This window comes from Schistocerca gregaria, chromosome 4 (genome assembly GCF_023897955.1).
Source record: "Schistocerca gregaria isolate iqSchGreg1 chromosome 4, iqSchGreg1.2, whole genome shotgun sequence".
Taxonomy (NCBI): Eukaryota; Metazoa; Arthropoda; class Insecta; order Orthoptera; family Acrididae; genus Schistocerca; species Schistocerca gregaria.
In genome coordinates, this window is record NC_064923.1 from 36,303,780 (window position 1) to 36,325,846 (window position 22,067).

The following is a 22,067-nucleotide window of genomic DNA, read 5'->3' on the forward strand; positions in this document are numbered from 1 at the left end:
AGTGTGCTTCATCTATGAATTGGATGCAGCCAACGTTAGCCATCTAGTTGATGCTATGGTTGACAGTTGGCTCTGTCACATAGCTCATACAGGTATGACCTTTTGAGCTTGGATATTGAATGGAAAAATGTATAAGATCTCAATATTTTCTGCATGCTGGATCCCTTCAGAGCAGTTTGTGCTGAAATTGACAGATTGTCAAATTTTGCTTAATAATTCCATTAACTGGTGACATTTTAAGGAGGCATCACAGTTTGCCTGTGGCCAACGTTCTCCACGAGATTAGCCAGTGTCTGCATGTTGGAACTAGGTGAAGCACCTGTGAACGGTTTTTACTTACAGCCTTTTGCAACATTAATTCGCATTTGAAAAAAAAGTGCCTTGTTGCTGTAAGACTGTTCTAACTTGGGGCATTCCAGTACCAGAAAAAACATTCAACAGAATACAGGATTTTGACCTCTTCTTTTTGTATGCTAACTTCCTTTCACATTTTAGTTGTAGAACTGATTGCTGTGATATGTGGTGCTCTATTTATAGATATAGTGTGTTTCTATTATCATGGTGTCTATCAGCTTTTTGAACGATTACAGAACTTCAGTATAACTTTGGTATAACATTCTTCCAGCTCTAACAACAAACATAGGGTTTGTTGCACTTGCCCAATCTTAGAGTTATTACCTTCTGAGGTAAGGGTCTCCAGAGCACCCTTTGAAGATACAAAATGTAGCCTTCATCTTTAAAGTTGTTCTTCCCACTTACTCATGACATACATTTTAACAAAGTAGTTACATACTTCCCCTTCTATTCTTATGTTTCTATCAATGCAGTAGATTCAGGGACAATCGAGAACTGTTAATGTCTACTTAGGGGAGCAGTCAGAGGAAGGGAGACATGGGGCCACAGTTTTCTCGAGGCACCCCTAATCCATGCTTCGCACCTGAATGCAGCACACACAAAATTTTATTCTACCATTGAACATGAAACTACCTGCTTATGTTAGGCTACAGGTTGTTTTTTACACAGTGAGTTTCTCATTTGATAGTCAGTTTTTGTATGCTAGTTAATTATTCATATACTTTGTACAAACCAGTTTAATTGCTATAGTAGTAATCTCTCTGTGCAGGAAGAACAGAACAAATTGAATTATTTGTGCATGCCTTTCTGAAATAGATCAGAGTGACAACTCTGCTCCAGTGGTTTGTTCGGCTATTTGTAAAACAATTTGAATGTCTGTTCAACAGATGCAATGGTGTAAATGATTGCCAGAGTGGAGAGGATGAGAAAAACTGCAAAGTGTGCTGGGAGCATGAGTTTGCCTGCAGTAATGGGCAATGTGTGCCTCTGGAGGGGAAATGTGATGGCATTGTGCAGTGCTCCGATGGGTCAGACGAACGGGATTGTGAAGCTGGGATATGTGACACAGGTCAGTTGTGCACGCTACTGACCATACAGAGCGCACACTGTATGGTTAGTTGCAACTATCGATTTCATAACATTATTAAATTCTCTAACAAAAATTACTTATTGCAGATACAGAGTTTGAGTGTAGAAATGGAAGGTGTGTAGCTCAGAGCTTACGGTGTGACCTCACAGAGGACTGTAATGATGGCTCTGATGAAGAAAACTGTGACAAAGGTGAGGGTACATATGTCACTTTAGTCAAATATCTTGAGAGGGTGGTTTGAAAAGTTCTCGTAATCACCGCGAGAGATCAGTGCTAGCGCAAAGAGTTGTTCACATGATATTGATTGGACTGTTGCCTGTAAACACATGCCATGTCAGTGCTCTTGGAAGAGAACTGTGGCAGTGACCTGTCTCTGTTGTTCCCACATATTGATTTGCGAAGATGGTAAAAATAGAGATTTGAGCAGTGATTAAGTATTTCGTAAAGAAAGGTATGAAAGCAAAGGACATTCATACCGATTTCCAGAATACTCTGGGGAACTCTGCTGCTTCATATTCAACTGTTGCTAAGTGTATGAATGAATTAAAATTTGGTTGGGAGAGCTTAGATGATCCGCGCAGTGGTCAGTGTGTCACTACTCCAAAAAACATTGCAAAAGTGCACAAAATGGTCATGGAAGATCACCGATTGTAAGTGCGTGAAATTGCTTGTGCTTGTCGGATGTCATCTAAAAGGGTATATCTCATTTTAACTGAAGAATTAAAGCTTAAAAAATTATCTGCAAGATGGGTGCCGCAACTCGCGCTGGATCAAAAACGCAGGAGTATGGACATATCAGAACAATGTTTGGTCAATTTTAGCAGAAATGTAAAAGATATTTTGTTCCGGGTCGGGAAAGGTCGTGGCATCAGTGTTCCGGGATGCGAAGGGGATTCCGTTTATAGATTATCTCTCCACTGGGCAAACAAACCTCCTGGATAAACTGCAACGAAAGATGTGCAAAAAAAGGCCAGGTTTAGCAAGGAAGAGTCATCTCCCATCAAGACAATGCGTGCTGCACCAATGTGCCATTGCCATGGCAAAATTACATGAACTAAGGCTTGAATTGTTGCCACACCCACCTTATTCACCAGATATGGCTCTGTAACGTAACTAATGAGGAAGTATTGAATAGGATTGGGGAGAAGAGAAGTTTGTGGCACAACTTGACTATAAGAAGGGATCGGTTGGTAGGACATGTTTTGTGGCATCAAGGGATCACAAAATTAGCATTGGAGGGTAGCGTGGAGGGTAAAAATCGTAGAGAGAGACCAAGAGATGAATACACTAAGCAGATTCAGAAGGATGTAGGTTGCAGTAGGTACTGGGAGATGAAGAAGCTTGCACAGGACAGAGTAGCATGGAGAGCTGCATCAAACCAGTCTTAGGACTGAAGACCACAACAACAGCAATGGCTCTGTCAGACTTCTGTCTCTTCCTGAAACTGAAAATTTTTCTTGGTGGATGAAGATTCACTTCAAACAAAGAATTGATAGCTGGAGTTGACAACTATTTTGCAGGTCTGGAGGAAACTCATCTTTGAGATGGGAGCAAGGCGCTGGAACATCGCTGGACCAAGTGTATTAAACTACAAAGAAACTACATTGAATGATAAAAAAAAACTTTCAGTGATAAATACTTTTTTTCTATTCCGTTCTGAGAGCTTTTCAAACCACCGTCATACATTTTGACATTCATGAAGTTGGGAGAAAATATACACACAAAAAGCAACATTAGTTTAGATCTATTATATTATACAGAGTGATTCAAAAAGAATACCACAACTTTAGGAATTTAAAACTCTGCAACGACAAAAGGCAGAGCTAAGCACTATCTGTCGGCGAATTAAGGGAGCTATATGGTTTCATTTAGTTGTACATTTGTTCGCTTGAGGCGCTGTTGACTGTGCCATTTCAGCCAATAAAGTTTTTGGTCCCTTTTTCTTCGAAGGTGCTACTGTAACTGGACTACAGTATCTGGAGATGTTAGAGAATTGGCTGCTCCCTCAGCTTGAACAAGAAGCACAACAATTCATATTTCAGCAGGATGGAGCGCCACCACATTGGCACTTATCTGTCCGTAACTACCTGAACGTCAACTACCGAGGCGATGGATCGGCCGCCAGGCAGCCCGTGACGGAGCACTTCATCACTGTCCTCCAAGAACCCCTGATCTTACCCCCTGCAATTTTTTTCTTAAGGATATGGTGTTTCGGCCACCTCTCCCAACCACCATTGATGATTTGAAACGAGAAATAACAGCAGCTATCCAAACTGTTACACCTGATATGCTACAGAGAGTGTGGAACGAGTTGGAGTATCGGGTTGATATTGCTTGTGTGTCTGGAGGGGGCCATATTGAACATCTCTGAACTTGTTTTTGAGTGAAAAAAACCTTTTTAAATACTGTTTGTAATGATGTATAACAGAAGGTTGTATTATGTTCCTTTCATTAAATACACATTTTTAAATAAGTGTACTTACATGTTTGGGACTTCATGATGGTAAACTCTTCCAATATTTCTCGACTTTATTAATCTGTTGTGGTTTTCCTTCCTTATTGTTTGGTTAATGTTTACTTTGCTCTCTGGAAGTGTTGAAGGATCATCATCTCTACATTATCCTCAATAAGATTGCCTTTCAACATTCTGGTAGACTTTGATGGAAACTGAAGCCATCTTGGGCCCAAAATATATCAAAGATTTTTCTTGTAAATCTCCTTTCCAAGATGTCTAGCTTTGCCAGCTCTAGTTTACATGGCATTCATTGTTGTGCATTGATATGATGGCAGTATTGTAGTGCATTCTCAGAGATGCTTTTCTTATTATAGATATGGTCAGTTGCAATGTATAATGAACTCTTTTCTATCAGCATCTTTGAAATCATTCAAAAGACATGGAGACAGTTACTAAGACAAACATCATTTACTTACTTCAAATTTGTCATGAACACTTTGCAGATCAGCCAGTTGCAAGAATATTGGGTCTAGGAATGCATGTTACTGGCTTGTATGTAAAGTATGTGTCTTTATGAGTAACACATACTAAAAAAAAAAAAAAAAAAAAGAGAGAGAGAGAGCCAAGTGTAAAGATTTAACATGTTTACTTTAGTTATGATGTATTACAAATTTTAAAATGACAAAGTATAATTTTCCTCCAAAAACAAGGGGGAGATGAGCTACTGAAAAACTTCTTCTTGATCTACCAAAATTAGTTGCTCATAAACACACAATGTATTTGTAGCAAAATTAGAGCAAATTGTAACCTAAGAGTACACACATAAAATTACATCACTGCAATCATATTGGCTCAGCCATTAAAAGCAGCTGTTGTGTTCAGTTTCTTATAAAATAATTGTAGAAATTGACAGGAGGCAAGGGGCAGTTGGAAGATTTCTGCACATAATTCACATATGAAACGAATAAACTTTGAGGGACAGGTAGCTCATACATCGATAAAATCACGTCTTGACCTGTACGCAAGTCCAGTCTAACACAGTTGCAGCCAGCACTGTGCTTGGGCTTCAGCTTCAAAGTGTTAACTGTTGCTCTTTAAATTCCTTTATACTGTTAATCTCCCTGTACAGAAATATCTTCCAGCAGCTTCACTGTAATCTCTAGCTCGTATGTCTTAACTACACATGGACAAGGGATTTTATGATAGTGTCTTTATTCATTATGTCGAGTTCTACATTTTCTTTTCTTGATGTCCGAGGGATTAAGACTTCTAAACAATTGGTAAATAAATATTTATGAAATAAATCCATTAGGGTGGGTGGTGTTTGTGTAGGCAGGTTTCCCCACCAGACATCTGATTGATCCATAGATTCTTTTTAGGACAATTTGTTATGGCTGAGTGCTACATAAAGGTAGCAGATTATTATTTATTTTATTTCCTTTCCTTTCTCAGACGTTATGTCTGTTTAAAAATGGAAAGTGACGCGGACCTTGATCAAGCGTGACTTCCTTTTAACTGTACGATATGTGTTACATTGCATTTAGGAACTTTCGGGTAATTGAACATGTATCAATAATTACAGATTTCTGTAGTGTATGTATGCATTAGGACGTAGCTGTATTGTGTTAATGTACTGGTGGATATTGTGTGGTATGACTCCCGTAGTTGATAGTGTAATTGGTATAATGTCAACTTTGTCCTGATGCCACATGTCCTTGACTTCCTCAGCCAGTTGGATGTATTTTTCAATTTTTTCTCCTGTTTTCTTCTGTATATTTGTTGTAATGGATATGGATATTTCGATTAGTTGTGTTAATTTCTTCTTTTTATTGGTGAGTTTGATGTCAGGTATGTTATGTGGTGTTGTTTTATCTGTTATAATGGTTCTGTTCCAGTATAATTTGTATTCATCATTCTCCAGTACATTTTGTGCGGCATACTTGTGTGTAGGAACATGTTGTTTTATTAGTTTATGTTGTATTGGAAAGTTATTAATGTATTATTTTTGCTACGTTGTCATGTCTTCTGGGGTATTCTGTATTTGCTAGTATTGTACATCTGCTTGTTGTTTGCAAAGTCTGCATTTATCTGGTGTGGTATTGAGATCTTTAATAATATGCTTGCTGTAATATCTGGTGTTTATTGTTTGATCCTGTATTGCAAACGTGAATCCTTCCGTCTCACGGTATGTATTGCCTTTTCTTAGCCGTGTGTTGGATGCGTCTTGATCAATGTGTGGCTGTGTTAGATGATACGGGTGCTTGCCATGTAGTGTCTTCTTTTTCCAATTTACTTTCTTCGTATCTGTTGATGTTATGTGATCTAAAGGGTTGTAGAGGTGGTTATGAAATTGCATTGGTGTAGCCGATGTATTTATATGAGTGATTGCTTTGTGTATTTTGCTAGTTTTTGCTTGTTCTATAAAGAATTTTCTTAAATTGTCTACCTGTCCATAATGTAGGTTTTTATGTCGATAAATCCCCTTCCTCCTTCTTTTCTGCTTAATGTGAATCTTTCTGTTGCTGAATGTATGTGATGTATTCTATATTTGTGGCATTGTTTATTGCTGTAAATTCTGTTCTCAGTATATTTGTTAGTCTTTGTCTATATTTTTCTTTAATATTTGTATTACCTATTCCTATTTTTTGTCTGTATCCTAGATATTTATATGCATCTGTTTTTTCCATCGCTTCTATGCAGTCGCTGTGGTTATCCAATAAGTAACATTTGTTTGTTCAAAAAGCCATATTTATATCATTGCTGAATACTTCTGTTATCTTTAGTAATTGGTTGAGTTGTTGATTTGTTGCTGCCAGTAGTTTTAGGCCATCCATGTATAGCAAATGTGTGATTTTGTGTTGATATGTTCCAGTAATATTATATCCATAATTTGTATTATTTAGCATGTTGGATAGTGGGTTCAGAGCAAGGCAGAACCAGAAAGGACTTCATGAGTCTCCTTGGTATATTCCACACTTAATCTGTATCGTCTGTGATGTGATATTATTTGAATTTGTTTGGATATTAAGTGTGGTTTTCCAATTTTTCATTACTATGTTTAGGAACTGTATTAATTTAGGATCTACTTTGTATATTTCCAATATTTGTAGTAACCATGAGTGGGGTATGCTATCAAAAGCTTTTTAGTAATCAATGTACGCATAGTGTAGCGACCTTTGTTTAGTTTTAGCTTGATATGTCACCTCTACCTCTATTATCAGTTGCTCTTTACATCCTCGTGCTCCTTTGCAGCAGCCTTTTTGTTCTTCATTTATAATTTTGTTCTGTGTTGTATGTGTCATTAATTTTTGTGTAATGACTGAAGTTAATATTTTGTATATTGTTGGTAGGCATGTTATGGGGAGATATTTTGCTGGGTTTGCTATGTCTGCTTGAGCTTTAGGTTTCAGGTAAGTTATCCTTGTGTAAGTGTATCAGGGAATGTGTTTGGGTCTGCAATGTAACTGTTAAATAATTTATATCTAAAAACAAAGATGATGTGACTTATCAAACAAAAGTGCTGGCATGTCGGTAGACACACACACACACACACACACACACACACACACACACACACACACACACACACACACACACACCTATGCAAGAATGGTCTAATGTCTGTATTTGTGTCTTTGTATTCTATCTATGTCAGCTGTAATTTTTCTTCCATATCTAACATGTGTCACTTTGTGTTCTATTTGTGCTTGTTCTGGTGGCCATCTTAAGATTTCGTTTTCCTCTGATTGTTTAATTGATGCGTGTTGTTCTTTGTTTGTTTGCTCTGGGATGTTTGAGTCCATTACTGTATTTTCTTCTTCTACTACTTCTTCTGATTGCACATTATTTTGTTCCAGTATTTGTTGTACTTGTTCTTTGATGTTTTCTAATTCTGACTGGGGTATCCTGTTATTTTTGATTATTACACGGATCTGATCAGCTAGTCGTTGTTCTGTTAAAAATTTTAACTCTGGGTATCTGGTAATAAATATTGTGTATACGTGTGATCTGTATCCAGTTGTGTTTGTTCCTAAGTTTGTTGCTTGGTAATAACAGAACATGAGGTGTCAACTTTTGGTCGGCTTTTACGACTGGCAGAACATACCAGAGGCCTATGCCTATTCTTTTCCCGGGCCTCCACATTATTATTATTATTATTATTATTATTATTATTATTATTATTATTATTATTATTACTATTAATTTTAGACATAGCCAATAATCTTCCTGCAATAAGATGCTTGTGCATTGCAATGACTACAAATGTATCAAATACTTCACCTGCAGTGATCTTGCATTTGTGTACTGGAAGCTTTTGTTAAATTATCTGCAATATTGCAGTTAAATGTGGAGAATCGGAGTTCAGGTGCCATTCCGGAGCCTGCATACCGGACACCTGGGAATGTGATGGGGAAGTGAATTGCCCAGACTCGACAGATGAACATGAGAATTGCAGTAAGTAGAAACATTATATTATGTTGAAGCTTTCCTCTCATGGCATGAATAGAAACACTCAGATTTCACAAAAATATAAAAGATAAATGACCAAAAATGTTCCGTGGAAGCTAATTAGATGATAAAGTGACATTAAGACAGATAAATAACTATTAACTAATTAAAAATGCAGTTATGTTTTTCACTTAGCTTTTTCAAATGGTATGTAAGTTATTGGTTATGTAGCTGCAGTACTCAATTGAAGGGTGAAAGTTAGTGTTCATTTTCCTGTTGATGCAGTCAAGTGATCTAGTGTTGTGTAACAGGTGTAAAGTCTGATTCTGAAATACAGAACAGAATCTACAAGTTTTCCTGATAAGATGACTACATTTCTCTAATGTAAATTGGATACTGTTTACTTGTGGCAAGTGCTGGACATCTTCAGGTGGCTTTTGTGGTTGGATGGTATCTGTTATACACACTTCAGTCACCTCCTTATAGACGAACTATCTGGAAGTCAAGGATGTAAAGGGGAGTAGATTCCAAATGAGGTTTTAGTATATAGCCATCTACTAGGAATAATTGTGACCTTAAGTGCATATGCAGAGGCATTCATGCTCCTGCTGGGCATTGCTGTCTGCGAGTGGAACAAAAATAGGTCAGTGTGGGTTTCAAACAACTGGATGTGCCAGGGGCATAGATCCCTATACTACATAAAATAAACGTGCCACAAAATCTCAAGTCACTCTCTCTCAGCATGTTCTGCACACTGGAATCCATTCATCGATACCATTTAAGCCCAATAAAACTGTCACTATTGTGTTTCCTTTCACAGTGACAGCTACCTGTGATCCCGAGGAGTTCTCCTGCAGAAATGGACACTGCTTGGACAAGCAGCTGGTGTGTAACCTGGTAGACGACTGCGGCGACGACTCGGACGAGAGTGATTGCCGGCGGTCGGGTGCGAGAATTGAAAGTGTCGCGTGCAGTGAGGAAGAGTTCAGTTGCTGGTCTCGGCAGGGGCTGTGTGTTCCTCTGGGGCAGAGGTGAGAGTGAGGGATATCACCTGTAGTTGAGTTGGCATAAGTTAATACCTGACAGTTGCAGGTGGTAGATTTGCAGGATCTGCCTTGAGCAATAACGTAAATATTTTGTAAATGTGTGTACAGAATGCCTAAAGTGTTGTCAACCTCTCTAGACAGCTACTGTTTGTGCATGCTGCTATCAGCACTTAAGTCAAAAGCTGGTAACACTAAGCGCTGTCGAGAATTTCTTTACGCTGTCTTGATTGTTACAGTCTGGAACCGCACGACTGCTACAGTCGCAGGTTCGAATCCTGCCTCGGGCATGGATGTCATTACGTTCGTTAAGTTTAAGTAGTTCTAAGTTCTAGGGGACTGATGACCTCAAAAGTCAAGTCTCATAGTGCTCAGAGCCATTTGAACCATTTTGCCTTGACTGTAGTGTCAGTTTTGTGGTTTTTTAACATTTGGCGCGTGCCGATGGACTGTGAATATCCTTGTACTAACAAGAGAGCACATTAAATGGAAGCCCACAACTGAATAACAATGAATTTAGAATTTGCTGATGCAAGTTCCACCGCACATCAGTCACTTATGTGTAGAACTGTGCAGGAAGATGTACACGAATATACACGTAACTGAACACAACAGATATGATCAGACTTAAAATATTCCAAAGGCATACCTTGAAGAATATAGCTGAAAACAAGCTCATGGTCACTTTATATGTATTCAGAATGCAGTGATAAGAATATTCCAATGTTTGCACATCAAACTGAAATGTAAAATTTGTTGAAGTATGTTTGTGTGCACAGTGATAAGTTTTAAAAATTAGAAAAATTGTTCTTTCTTATTTTTCCTGTGTCTTTGCTGGGTGCCAGTTTTTGTGATAGAGCCTGGCCAGATGTCCTAACTGTCACATCTTTACCACAGGAGACAGAAAGATTGCACCCTGATTTACTAGCACCTAGTGTTATCCTGTGTGAAATTGTGTATCTGAGGTGGGACTGGGTACTAGCCTGGTGGTATTCACCTAATCAGACATGCAAACCCACTTGAAAAACCACATCTAGGCTATAAACATACTGGCCCCCTCTGTTAATCTTCTTGGCAGATTTGATTTGGAGTTGGTGTGTATCCCTAATTCCCAGAAATGGCATGCTAAAGTGTGGCTATCTGGGCAGATTAAAATTTGAAAAATTGTTAAAGAAAAATGTAGGTAATATTGACACAATTGAAAATCAGAGTGACTTGAACTCGATTCCAGTAGCACTGCTTTACAAAAGCAGTGGCTGTAGCATGATTTTATCCTAGCACACTTCCATGACTGACCTAATTCAACTTAGTGATTATTCCATGTTATTGGCAAACAGCCCCCCTGCGGGACGGGGGTTAGAATAGGCCCGAGGTATTCCTGCCTGTCGTAAGAGGCAACTAAAAGGAGTCCCTCCCCCTCAAGGGGGTAGTTAGCGCCTGCGTCCGGAGATGGACGGTTCCACGACCTACATTTGCGGTCATTTTGGTTTGTTCACTTCTTCTGGTTTCTTCCTTCCTTTGGTTGGTTCCTTTCTTTGTTCTTCTCCATCTCACTGTCTTACTTACTCTTTCCCTTGCCTTCTTCTCCTTGCCTTCTCTGGTCTCCGCCTCGGCGTTTGAGACAGTCTGTCCTTTCTTTCCCTCTCTCCTTTCTTTTTCCTCTTCTTCCTTCCTCCCTGTGCGTGCCTGAAGGCCGACCCACACGTTTCACGCGTAGCCGGTGCCGAGGTAACGCGTAATTCCCCGTCCTGGGTAGACAAGTAAGGGACGCACGTACCCCCTGGTAAAGGCCAGGCCCAGGGAAGGGTGATTGCCTGAGCTGACACCTGCCGACTGGTCCCTCCGTCCGTTTCTCGGGAGGTGTGACCTGAGGTGTGAACAATCACCTAAGGCGGGAGTGCCCTGTGAGAGGGTCCACACAAGGAAGGAGTGCGCCATCTAAGACACTGGCAATCGTGGGGGATTCCTCCACAATGGATTTCTCTTCTTCTTCTCTCTCGACTTCTGCGCAAAAACGGAATCTTGACCAGCCACCAGTGACAAAAGTACTACCGCTTGCCCCACAGTTCCTCGTAGTTTCTCGAATTGAGGACGGAAAGGATTTTTCCTCTCTCAACCCTTTCGTTATCCAGAAGGGTGTAGATGCCATAGCCAGATTGGTCAAGTCTTGTACCAGGTTGCATAACGGTACCTTGTTATTAGAAACTGAGAGCGCCTTTCAGGCACAAAAACTGCTTCTGGCCACACTCCTGTACACATTCCCTGTCCTGATGGAGGCTCACCGCACTTGAAATTCGTCTCGTGGTGTGGTATATACTAGATCACTCCACGGATTGACTGACAAGGAGATTCAGTCTTTCCTCGCTGAGCAGGGCGTGACGGCTGTCCATAGGGTCATGAAAAAGGTCAACAATGACGTTGCACCGACCCGGACACTTTTCTTGGCCTTTGATAGTGTTCAGCTGCCGTCGCGCATCAAAGCGGGCTACTAGGTTATTTCTGTTCGCACCTATGTTCCGATACCTACGCGCTGCTACCAGTTTCAGCATTTTAATCACACTCGCCAGTCTTGTTCCAACGTAGCTAAATGTGTCACTAGTGGCAGGGATGCCCATGAGGGTGACTGTCCACCTCAGTCTCCTCGTTGTGTGGACTGTCAGGGTGACCATGCAGCATCCTCCTGCGACTGTCCCGTCTAAAATGAGGAACGCTGTATCCAAGTAATTTGGGTCAAAGAGAAAGTGTCCACCTCGGCTGCTCGCAAGCTAGTAGGAAGCCCACGCAGCTCCCAGTGGGGAAATACAGTACTGTCCTCGCCTCTCCTTGGACTACCAGGGAGGTGGCAGACATGCGATCTGACCTTCAGCACTACGGTCGTCAGTTCGGCCAGAGCTAAGATCGCCCCTTCGACGTCTCCTCTTCCTCCCGTCACCCCTCAGACACAAGCACCTTTATCGGCTTCTGCCAAGACAAAGACCCAGAAGTCAGATGCACAGGCCTTCAAGAAGGAACCGTCTCGTGCAGACCTCCTACGTACCTCGAAATCCCAGCCATGGACCAATACTTCCACAAAACGACCTTCCAAGAAGGCTAATAGGAAGCACAGTTCTCCTTCCCCGCCACGGCGCATTTCTTCTCCTGCGCCACCCAGCAGTTGTCGCCCCAGGCCGTCATCTGTTTCGCCTGGATGCATCGCTGGTAGCCGAACATCTGGCCATTCACCAGCGGAGGAAGCTCCCCCTTCCGGCCATCTTAACCTATAGAACAAATGGACCATGACTGTCCGCCTACTGCTAGCGGCGGAAGTGCTTGCTCGAAGCCGGGCCCTCAGCGGCCTTAGAGATAACCCCTTCTTGCATCTTCTTCTTCTCAAGATGGCACTTATTTACTAGAATATTCACAGCATTGCTCCAACTGAGAGGACTTAAAGCTGCTACTCCGCTTGCACTGTCTGCTCGTCGTAGCCCTCCAGGAAACGAAGCTATGCCCATGCGATCACATGGCCTTGGCACAGTACACCTCTGTGCGTTTTGACCTACCCCTTGTGGCAGGTATTCTAGCTCATGGAGGGGTTATGTTGCTGGTCCGGGATGATATCTACTATGATCCCATCACGTTGCACAGCAGTCAGCAGGCAGTTGACGTCCGAATTACTCTCCCCACTTTTACATTTTACATTTGTACCATTTACACTCCATCGTCGTTGCTGTTACAAGGGCAGATATGATGCAAATTATTGCTCAGCTATCTGCACCATTTTTATTAACTGGAGACTTCAGTGCTCACCATCCTCTTTGGGGCCCACCATCATCCTGTCCGAGGGGCTCCCTGTTAGCAGAAGTTTTCAACCAGCTCAATCTTGTCTGCCTCAATACTGGCCTGGCGCCCTTACTTTCCTTTCAGACACATCTCACACCTATTCCCATTTAGACCTCTCTGTATGTACTACCCAACTTGCACACTGGTTTGAGTAGTATGCACTTTCTGATACATATTGGAGCGACCACTTCCCATGTGTTATCCATCTCCTGCATCATACCCCCTCTCTGTGCTCAACTAGTTGGAACATCTCCAAAGCAGACTGGGGGCTCTTCTCTTCCAGGGCGTCCTTTCAGGATCAACCCTTCACAAGCTGCGATAGTCAGGCCGCACACCTCACGGAAGTCATTCTCACTGCTGCTGAATATTCCATCCCTCAACACTACTTCTTCTCCATGTCGTGTACTGGTCCCCTGGTGGACCGCAGCATGTAGAGACACTTTACGTGCTCGTCAACGTGCTTTACCCACCTTCAAACGTCACCCTACAGTGGCGAATTGTATCAATTATAAACGATTACGTGTGCAGAGTCGTCGTATTATTAAAGAAAGCCAGCTGGGCTGCTTTCACAAGCATCTTGAACAGTTTTGCCCTTTCTTCTGTTGTCTGGGGTAGCCTGCGCTGGCTATCTGGCACTAAGGTCCACTCGCCAGTTTCTGGCTTGACGGTCGTGAATGACGTCCTTGTGGCCCCTGAGGATGTCTCCAATGCCTTTGGCCGCTTTTTCGCAGAGGTTTTGAGCTCCGCTCATTACCACCCTGCCTTCCTCCCCTGAAAACAGGCAGAGAAGGCTAGGCCACCTAACTTCCACTCCTTGAACCGTGAAAGTTATAATGCCCCATTCACCATGTGGGAACTCGAAAATGCACATGCCCGGTCATGGTCCTCCGCTCCAGGGCCTGATTCTTTTCATATTCCAATGCTGAAGAACCATTCTCCTGCGGGTAAAGGTTTCCTTCTTCGTACTTACAATCGCATCTGGATTGAAGGACATGTTCCCGCATGCTGGCGCGAGTCTATTGTTGTACCGATTCCTAAGCCAGGGAAGGACAAGCACTTGCCTTCCAGTTATCGACCCATCTCGCTTACCAGCTGTGTCTGTAAGGTGATGGAGCGCATGGTTAACTCTCGTTTGGTTTGGCTGCTCGAATCTGGACGCCTACTTACCAATGTACAATGTGGATTTCGTAGGCGCCGCTCTGCTGTTGATCATCTGGTTACCTTGTCGACCTTCATTATGAATAACTTCTTGCGGAAGCCCCCGACCACGGCTGTGTTCTTTGATTTGGAGAAGATTTAAGACACCTGTTGGAGGGTGGGCATTCTCCGCACCATGCATACATCTGGCCTTTGCAGTCGCCTCCCTCTTTTTATTCGTTCCTTTTTAATGGATCGACAGTTCAGGGTATGTGTGGGTTCTGTCCTGTCAGACACCTTTTGCCAGGAGAATGGGGTGCCACAGGGCTCAGTTTTGAGCGTTGCTGTCTTCGCCATAACGATCAATCCAATAATGGGTTGCCTCCCAGCTGATGTATCAGGCTCCCTTTCGTGGACGATTTTACCATCTATTGCAGCACGCAGCATACATGTTTCCTGGAGTGCTGTCTTCAGCGTTGTCTTGACCGTCTTTACTCTTGTAGTGTCGCCAATGGCTTCCGTTTTTCTGCCGAGAAGACGGTCTGTATTAACTTCTGGCACTAAAAAGAGTTTCTCCCACTGTCCTTACAACTCGGTCCCGTTGCTCTCCCATTCGTGGAGACAACAAAGTTTTTAGGTCTTACATTTGACAGGACACTTAGCTGGTCTCCACATGTGTCATATTTGGCTGCACGTTGTACCCCTTCTCTAAATGTCCTCCGTGTTCTCAGTGGTATGTCGTGGTGAGCGGATCGAACCGTTCTACTTCACCTATATTGGTCGATCGTCCGCTCCAAGCTGGATTATGGGAGCTTCGTATACTCCACTGCACGGCCGTCCATCTTACGCCGCCTCAACTCCATGCAACATCGGGGTTTACGTCTTGCGATCAGAGCGTTTTATACTAGTCCCGTCGAGAGTCTTTATGCTGAAGCCGGTGAATTGTCACTCGGCGACCAGCGCGATATACTGCTTTGTCGTTATACCTGTCGGCTATTGTCAATACCCGACCACCCGTCATATCGTTCCTTATTAGACGACTCTCTCGACTGTGAATACGTGTTGTATGTCTCTGTCCTGCTACCTCCTGGAGTTCACTTTCGTCGCCTCCTTCAAACACCTTAAATTTTCACTCCCTGCAACCTTTAGACTGGGAGAGAGCCACACGCCACCTTGGCTTCAGGCTCAGGTTCGCGTTCACCTTCACCTTAGCTTGCTCCCAAAGGAGGTTACCCCCGGTTCGGTATACCACTCCCATTTTGTCGAACTTCGTTCGAAGTTCATTAATATGACCTTCATTTATACAGAAGGCTCTAAGACCAATGACGTGGTCGGGTGTTTTTATGGTTGGGGCACAAAGTTTCACATACCGGCTACATGGCCATTGTTCGGCCTTCACAGCTGAGCTCTTTGTCTTCTACCAGGCTGTTCTTTACATCTGCCACCACCGACATTCTGCTTATGTCATCTGCTCCGATTCTCTGAGTGCCATCCAGAGCCTCAGTGATCTGTATCCGGTTCACCTTTCGTGCACCGGATCCAATGCTCTCTTCAGCAGCTGCTGGACGACGGGTCTCCAGTTAGCTTTATGTGGGTTCCTGGCCATGTCGGTATCCCTGGGAACGAAGCTGCAGATGCCACGGCCAAGGCTGCGGTCCTCCAGCCTCGGACGGCTTCTTGTTGTGTCCCTTCATCAGATTGTAGCAGGGTCATTTGTCGGCGCATTTTATCGCTGTGGCATGCCGATTGGGCTGCACTTATGGACAAGCAGCTTCGGGCCTTGAAACCTCTTATCGGCGGGAGGAGGAGGTCGTTTTGGCCCGGCTACGAATTGGGCACTGCCGGGTTAGCCATCACCATCTGCTGACAGCTGTGCCGGCGGCGTTCTGTCTCTGTGGGCAATTGCTGACGGTCCGCCACATTTTAACGTCCTGTCCGGATTTTACTACACTGCATCTTGATCTTGGCCTGCCATGTACTCTGGATGCCATTTTAGCGGATGACCCGGGAGCTGCTGCTCGCGTTCTTCGTTTTATCAACTTGACACACCTGTCTAAGGACGTTTGATTATGCTGTTGCTTTTTAATCCTATGCCTGTTAATATGTCTTTTATAGTGTTGTCCCTTTTAGTTGCTGTTTTAACCTTGTGCCTCGCGGTGCATTCCTAACTTAGTCAAGGCACTAATGACCATTGTAGTTGTGCACCCTAAAACCACAAAAAAAAAAAAGAAAAAAATTGCCAAACAGGCTCAAGCCCTGTCTAAGGGATAGAGAAGTGACACTGAAAAGTTGAGACCTGTAATTGTGCTCAGGCAGGTTCGTGTTTAAGGTAACTGCTCCTGATAGGCAAGAAATCAGTTTGTGTATACCTCAAATTTTCTATTGTAAAGAGGTTAAGCATGACACACATCTGTACAGAAATTTAATGTTGTCACAGATTATTTCAATGCATTTAAATTAATTTCACATTATATTTGCTTCTGGTTTAGATGTGATGGCAATGTGGACTGCCCAAAGGCAGAAGATGAACGGAACTGTGCATGTGCTGCAGACGAGTTTGAGTGTAAGAATGGAAAGTGCATCTCGATCAGCTGGCTGTGTGACCAGAGGGATGACTGTGGGGATGCTACAGATGAGGATCCCAATAGGTGCATCAGTCTGAATACAGGTGAGCCTCTCCACAGTGTGGTTTCTGTCTGCCTCAGCTTTAACATACTTAGTCAGGAATTTTAGTAAAATACACTTAAATTTTTCATCAGCTGAAGTTCAAAGTAAGTTGAATGACAGTGGGAGGATATAAGATGACTTAGAATTAGATTTAATTTCTCGTTGGTGTGATGACTGGTGGCATTATTAGTGTCCTGCTTGACACAGTCACATGGTTTAAATATCCATGTGTAATGTTGAAAAATGATGTGAAATGGCACAAGCACGTGAGGACTGTGGTTGGGAACCTGAATGGCTGATTTCAGTTAATTGCGAGAATTTGGGGAAGTGTGGCACAGGGTGCGCGCACACGCACCTTGTCCGGGTGGTGGGCGGGGTTGGTTGCCGATGCCTCTGTAGATCTCATGGAGCAGGATCCTCCAGCCTGTGCACCCTATAGCAGTGACTCTTCAAAGGCTGGCACTCGGTAGTCATGGAGGTGACACCCCTTCATTTTTTCCCTCCTGCCATTTTCTCTGTAACACTCTCCTCCAGTGGAAAGTTTGCAGCACTCAGTCCAACAAAGATGACTTACAACTGATCTTAGAATCGCAGTGGCCACTTCTTCTCTGCCTCCAGGAAACATAATTGCATCCTCATGACTGCTTTGCGCTCTCAAGTTTCTTCCCGGTTCTCTTTGTCCTTTCCTCTGAGGACGGCATCCCATCTTCAGGTGGAGTCATGCTGCTCATCTGGGATGACGTTCCTAGTCAACCCATATCCCTGACTACCTGGATTCAAAATGTTGCAGTTCACATATTCCTTCCACACTTGACCTTTTTCCTTCGAATCGTTTACAGCCGTATGAGACTTGGTGTCACCAGGACAGACTTAATCCAAACTCCAACGTAGTGAGGAACTCCCTCACTCCTTTCTGCTTCTCTGTGACTTCAATGCACACTATCCCTTTGGGGTTTGCCTGGAAATTGTCAGAGGTGCCCCCTTGGCTGTCCCTCCAGTCAGCTTAACCTCATCTGCCTTAACACAGGAATACCCTTAGTCCTTTCAGACTCCACTCATTGCTATTGCCATTTGAACCTCTCCTTTTGCAGTGCCCGCTTGCCCACATTTCAAGTGGTCTTTTCTCTGACATGTACTCGAGCAACCATTTCCTGTGTGCTATAAGATTGCTGATTCATACCCCCACCTACATGCACACACAAATAGCAGCTTTCTATGACCGACTGGAAGCTATTCTCTTTCCTGGTGACCTTCGATGAACATTTCGCCAGTTGCGATGACTAGTTAGAATATCATATAAACGGTATCCTTAGTGCCGCAGAACATTCCATTCCTCGCACTTCCTCTTTACCCCACAGTGTCAAGTCCCTTGGTGGAGTGAAGCATGCTGTGGCGCAATTCGCATGCAGAGACATGCTGTCTTATTTTTAACCATCATCGTACATTGGCCAACTGCATTCATTACAAAGAGTTGCATGCACAGTGTTGTCAAATTCTTCGGGATAACAAAAAAGCTAGCTGGATTTCCTACAGTAGTTCTTTTAACAGTTCCACCCTTTCTTCCGTCATGTGGGCCAACCTCCAGATGGCTGTCTGGAACCATGGTCCATTCTCCAATTTCTGGCGTGATAGTTTCAGATGTCAAAATGGACTGTATTGATATCTCAAACAACTGAGGCTGCTATTGCATGGAGATTTCCAGCTCTACCCGCTATCACCCTGCATTCCTCCATCAGAAAACAGCTGAGGTGGCTCAGGGGCAACCCTTCTCTTCTTGGAATCATCAGTGCTATAATGTCACCTTTACTATGAGGAAGCTAGATCATGCTGTTACTTTATCCCAATCCTCTGCGGGCCCCCCCCCCCCCCCCCCCGCCTCCAGGGCTGGAGGATGTTCACATTCAGATGTTGCAGATCCTTTCTCTTGTGAGCAAGCACTTTCTCTGTCATATATACAATAGCATCTGGGCAGAGGGCCTGTTACCCAGATGCTGGTGTGAATCCACTGTCGTACCCAACCATAAGCCTGGCAAGGTCAAACACCTTCCTACCAATTATCACCCCATTTCTGCCACCGGCTGTGTTTGCAAGGTGGTGGACAGTATAATTCATGCCCCAGGTGGCTAGAGTCTCACAATTTACTAACCACTGCACATTGTGGATTTAGGGTGCCATTCTGCAGTTGACCACCTTGTCACTTCACAACCCATGTCATGAATGGTTTCCTGTGAAAATTCCAGACTGTGGGCGTGTTTTTCCACTTGGAAAACGCTTATGAACCTGCTGGAGGGCTGGTATCCTCTGTACTCTCCACAAGTACGGCTTCTGTGGGTGTATGCCCCGTTACCTTCAGGAATTCTTAAGACAAGAGTTTTCAAGGTACTTGTGGGTTCTTGTCGGACACTTTTATCCAGGAAAAGTGTGTTCCTCAAGGGTTCCATTCTGAGCATCATCCTCTTTACTATCGCAACTAACCCTATTATGGCCTGTCTCCCGTCAGGCACTAAGGCTCCCTTATTGTTGACAATTTTGCCATCTATTGCACATACTTGCCTCCTTGAGCAGTGTCTTCAGTGATGTCAGAGTTGTCTCTACTCATGGAGCATTGACAGTGGCTGTTACTTTTCCATGGACAAAAGTGTTTGTATGAATTTCTGGCATAATTGATTTATTCCACTGTCTTTATGTCTGGGCCTGTGGCTTTTCCTTTCATTGAAACTACAAAATTCCTGGGGCTTGTGCTCAATAGGAAACTTTCTTGGTCCTCCCATGTGTCTTACCTGGCTGCCTGCCTGCTGTACGCAGTTCCTTGATGTCCCACATATCCTCAGTGGTACTTCCCGGGGAGTGGATCTGACCACCCTCCTCCATTCCTTGTTTGTTTGAAACTAGACTGTGGGTGTTTTGTTTCTGCAGCTGCACATCCATCCCTCTTAAGCTGTCTCAATACTATCCACCATCGTGGCAGCGATTTGGCCACTAGCCTGGTTGAGAGTCTGTATGCTGAAGCGGCTGAAGTTCCGCAATCATATCACCTTGACTTTCTCCTCAGGAGATACGCATGCTGCGTGTCCGCTATGCTTGGCCGCCCATCCTATGCCGCCTCCTCTGATGACTCATTTGATCACCAGTATGGGGGCACATCCCTCTTCTGTTACCTTCTGGAGTTCGCTTTTGTCGCTTGTTCCAGCAGCTTAACTTCACGTTGCCTGTACTTTCACAATGTGTGTGAACATTTCACCAGCTTGGCTTCAGGCAGGGGCCTATGTTCCTCTTGGCCTTCATTCGCTTCCTAAAGACACTACTCGGGCCTCATTCTACTGCCAAAGTTTCATGACCGCGCGGAAATTTTCCGTAGTACTTAAGTGTACTTTGATGGCTTTTGGTCTAACTATGGTGTCAATAGTGCCTTCATCATTGGCACAGATTTTCGGTACTGACTTCCAGAACACTGTTCAGCATTTACAGCAGAGCTCTTCACCCTGTATCAGGCCGTTCAGTACATCCGGCGACACAGGGTTTGCAGTTGTCAACTTTTCTGATACTGTGTGCTACAGAGTGTCAGTGGACTGTAATCCGTCCATCCCTTATTACAGTGGGCACAGTAAAGCTGTCACTTGCTCATTCTTGATAGAGCTACTGTGATTTTATTCGGGCTTCTGGCCACATTGGTTTGACAAGAAACGAGGCTGCTGGCACTTCTTTTGAGGCTGCAGTCCTTGTACCTTGGCCTGCTAGTTCTTCCACTCCCTTTGATCTCTGTGTTACTGTCTGTGAGCAGGTGGTGTCATTTTGGCATCATCATTGGTCCTCCCTTCATGGGAACAACCTCCAGGAAATTAAGCCTTTCCAATCTGTTTGGATGACCACCTTGCGGCGAGAGGGCCAAAACATCCTTATTTTAGCTAAGTTGTGTATTGGGCATTGTCTCTTTAGCCATCTTCATTTAACGGTACTCCCCCACCATGTGCTCATTGCTCTCAGCTTGTGAGCGTTCACCATTTCCTGACAGAATGGCTAGTTTCTTGACCACTTACTTTATCATTTATGTTTGCCACATATGTTATCGGCTGCTCTAGTGAACAACGTACAGGCTGTCAGCCACATTTGACTTTTTATCTCTCGTGACAATGTGGCGAAGAACATTTAATATATAGTCCATTTAATATATAGTCAATGCAGAATGGAGGCACAAACAACCAACACGTGATACACATCAAGACTACACAAAAGAAACACACACAAGAAACAAATGAAACATCACAGCCTTTAGGAAACTAAAACCGCATAGAAAACCCAAACAGCCTAAGAGAATCAAGAAAGTGAAAGCATGTGACGACCAATCGCGGCAGTCGCAGGCTGCCTCAAAACCTAGTGATACGAAAGTGCATACCCCTGATGATACCAATACCTTCGCAGCCCCCCCAACCAACAACCTCAATGCCGATGCCCAAGGATACCCCCACAACAACCAACGAGGAAGCCAATCCAGCGCCCTCCCGCAGAGATGCATAGCAACATCACTACACCATCATGACATGCCACTTCTGCAGAGATGCCAACACACGCCATCGACGCCGATAGTTTTAGTTATGACATGCTAGACAAAAATGTAAAATTAAGTAGGCTAGAAGAAACACACATCTTAGAGACGGCGCAGTGGATACTAATCCGCACCGTACACCCGTACGGCCAATCTGTTTGTTTCCGTACATCAGGGGAAACCAATAGACTGATTCTCAAAATGGAGAATATTCCAACAGATCCAGACAGCCTACTAGATCTGCTCATGCAGGTGTGCGCCCACAGGGAGGAACCATTCGATATGGACAAGCTTCACAAGGATCAGGTAAGGGCTCATGGGAGAACATACTTAGATTACAGTCAAACTGGCAGCAAGTGCTACGCCACCGTTAAACACCCAAACTGCTAATAGCACAGCTTAATGCTATGTGGAGTATACTTGTAAATTCGGAGCTCCCACGGGTCCTACGTGAACTAAAAAGTGACATTCTGTGCATACAGGAGCCCTACACTAGACAAGGGCATATCC

At 43.6% G+C, this 22,067-nt stretch overlaps 1 protein-coding gene across 4 annotated transcripts in view; it reads left to right on the forward strand.

Annotated features, from left to right (window-relative positions):
• Positions 1-22,067, forward strand: part of LOC126266851 (vitellogenin receptor-like) — a 294,813-nt gene that overhangs the window by 222,776 nt on the left and 49,970 nt on the right. For all 4 annotated transcript variants that reach the window (XM_049971452.1, XM_049971456.1, XM_049971455.1 and 1 more), the window contains 5 exons: positions 1,242-1,423; positions 1,531-1,635; positions 8,241-8,354; positions 9,169-9,379; positions 16,837-17,015. In XM_049971452.1, the coding sequence (XP_049827409.1) occupies positions 1,242-1,423; positions 1,531-1,635; positions 8,241-8,354; positions 9,169-9,379; positions 16,837-17,015 (791 nt within the window). The remainder of the gene's footprint in view (positions 1-1,241; positions 1,424-1,530; positions 1,636-8,240; positions 8,355-9,168; positions 9,380-16,836; positions 17,016-22,067) is intronic.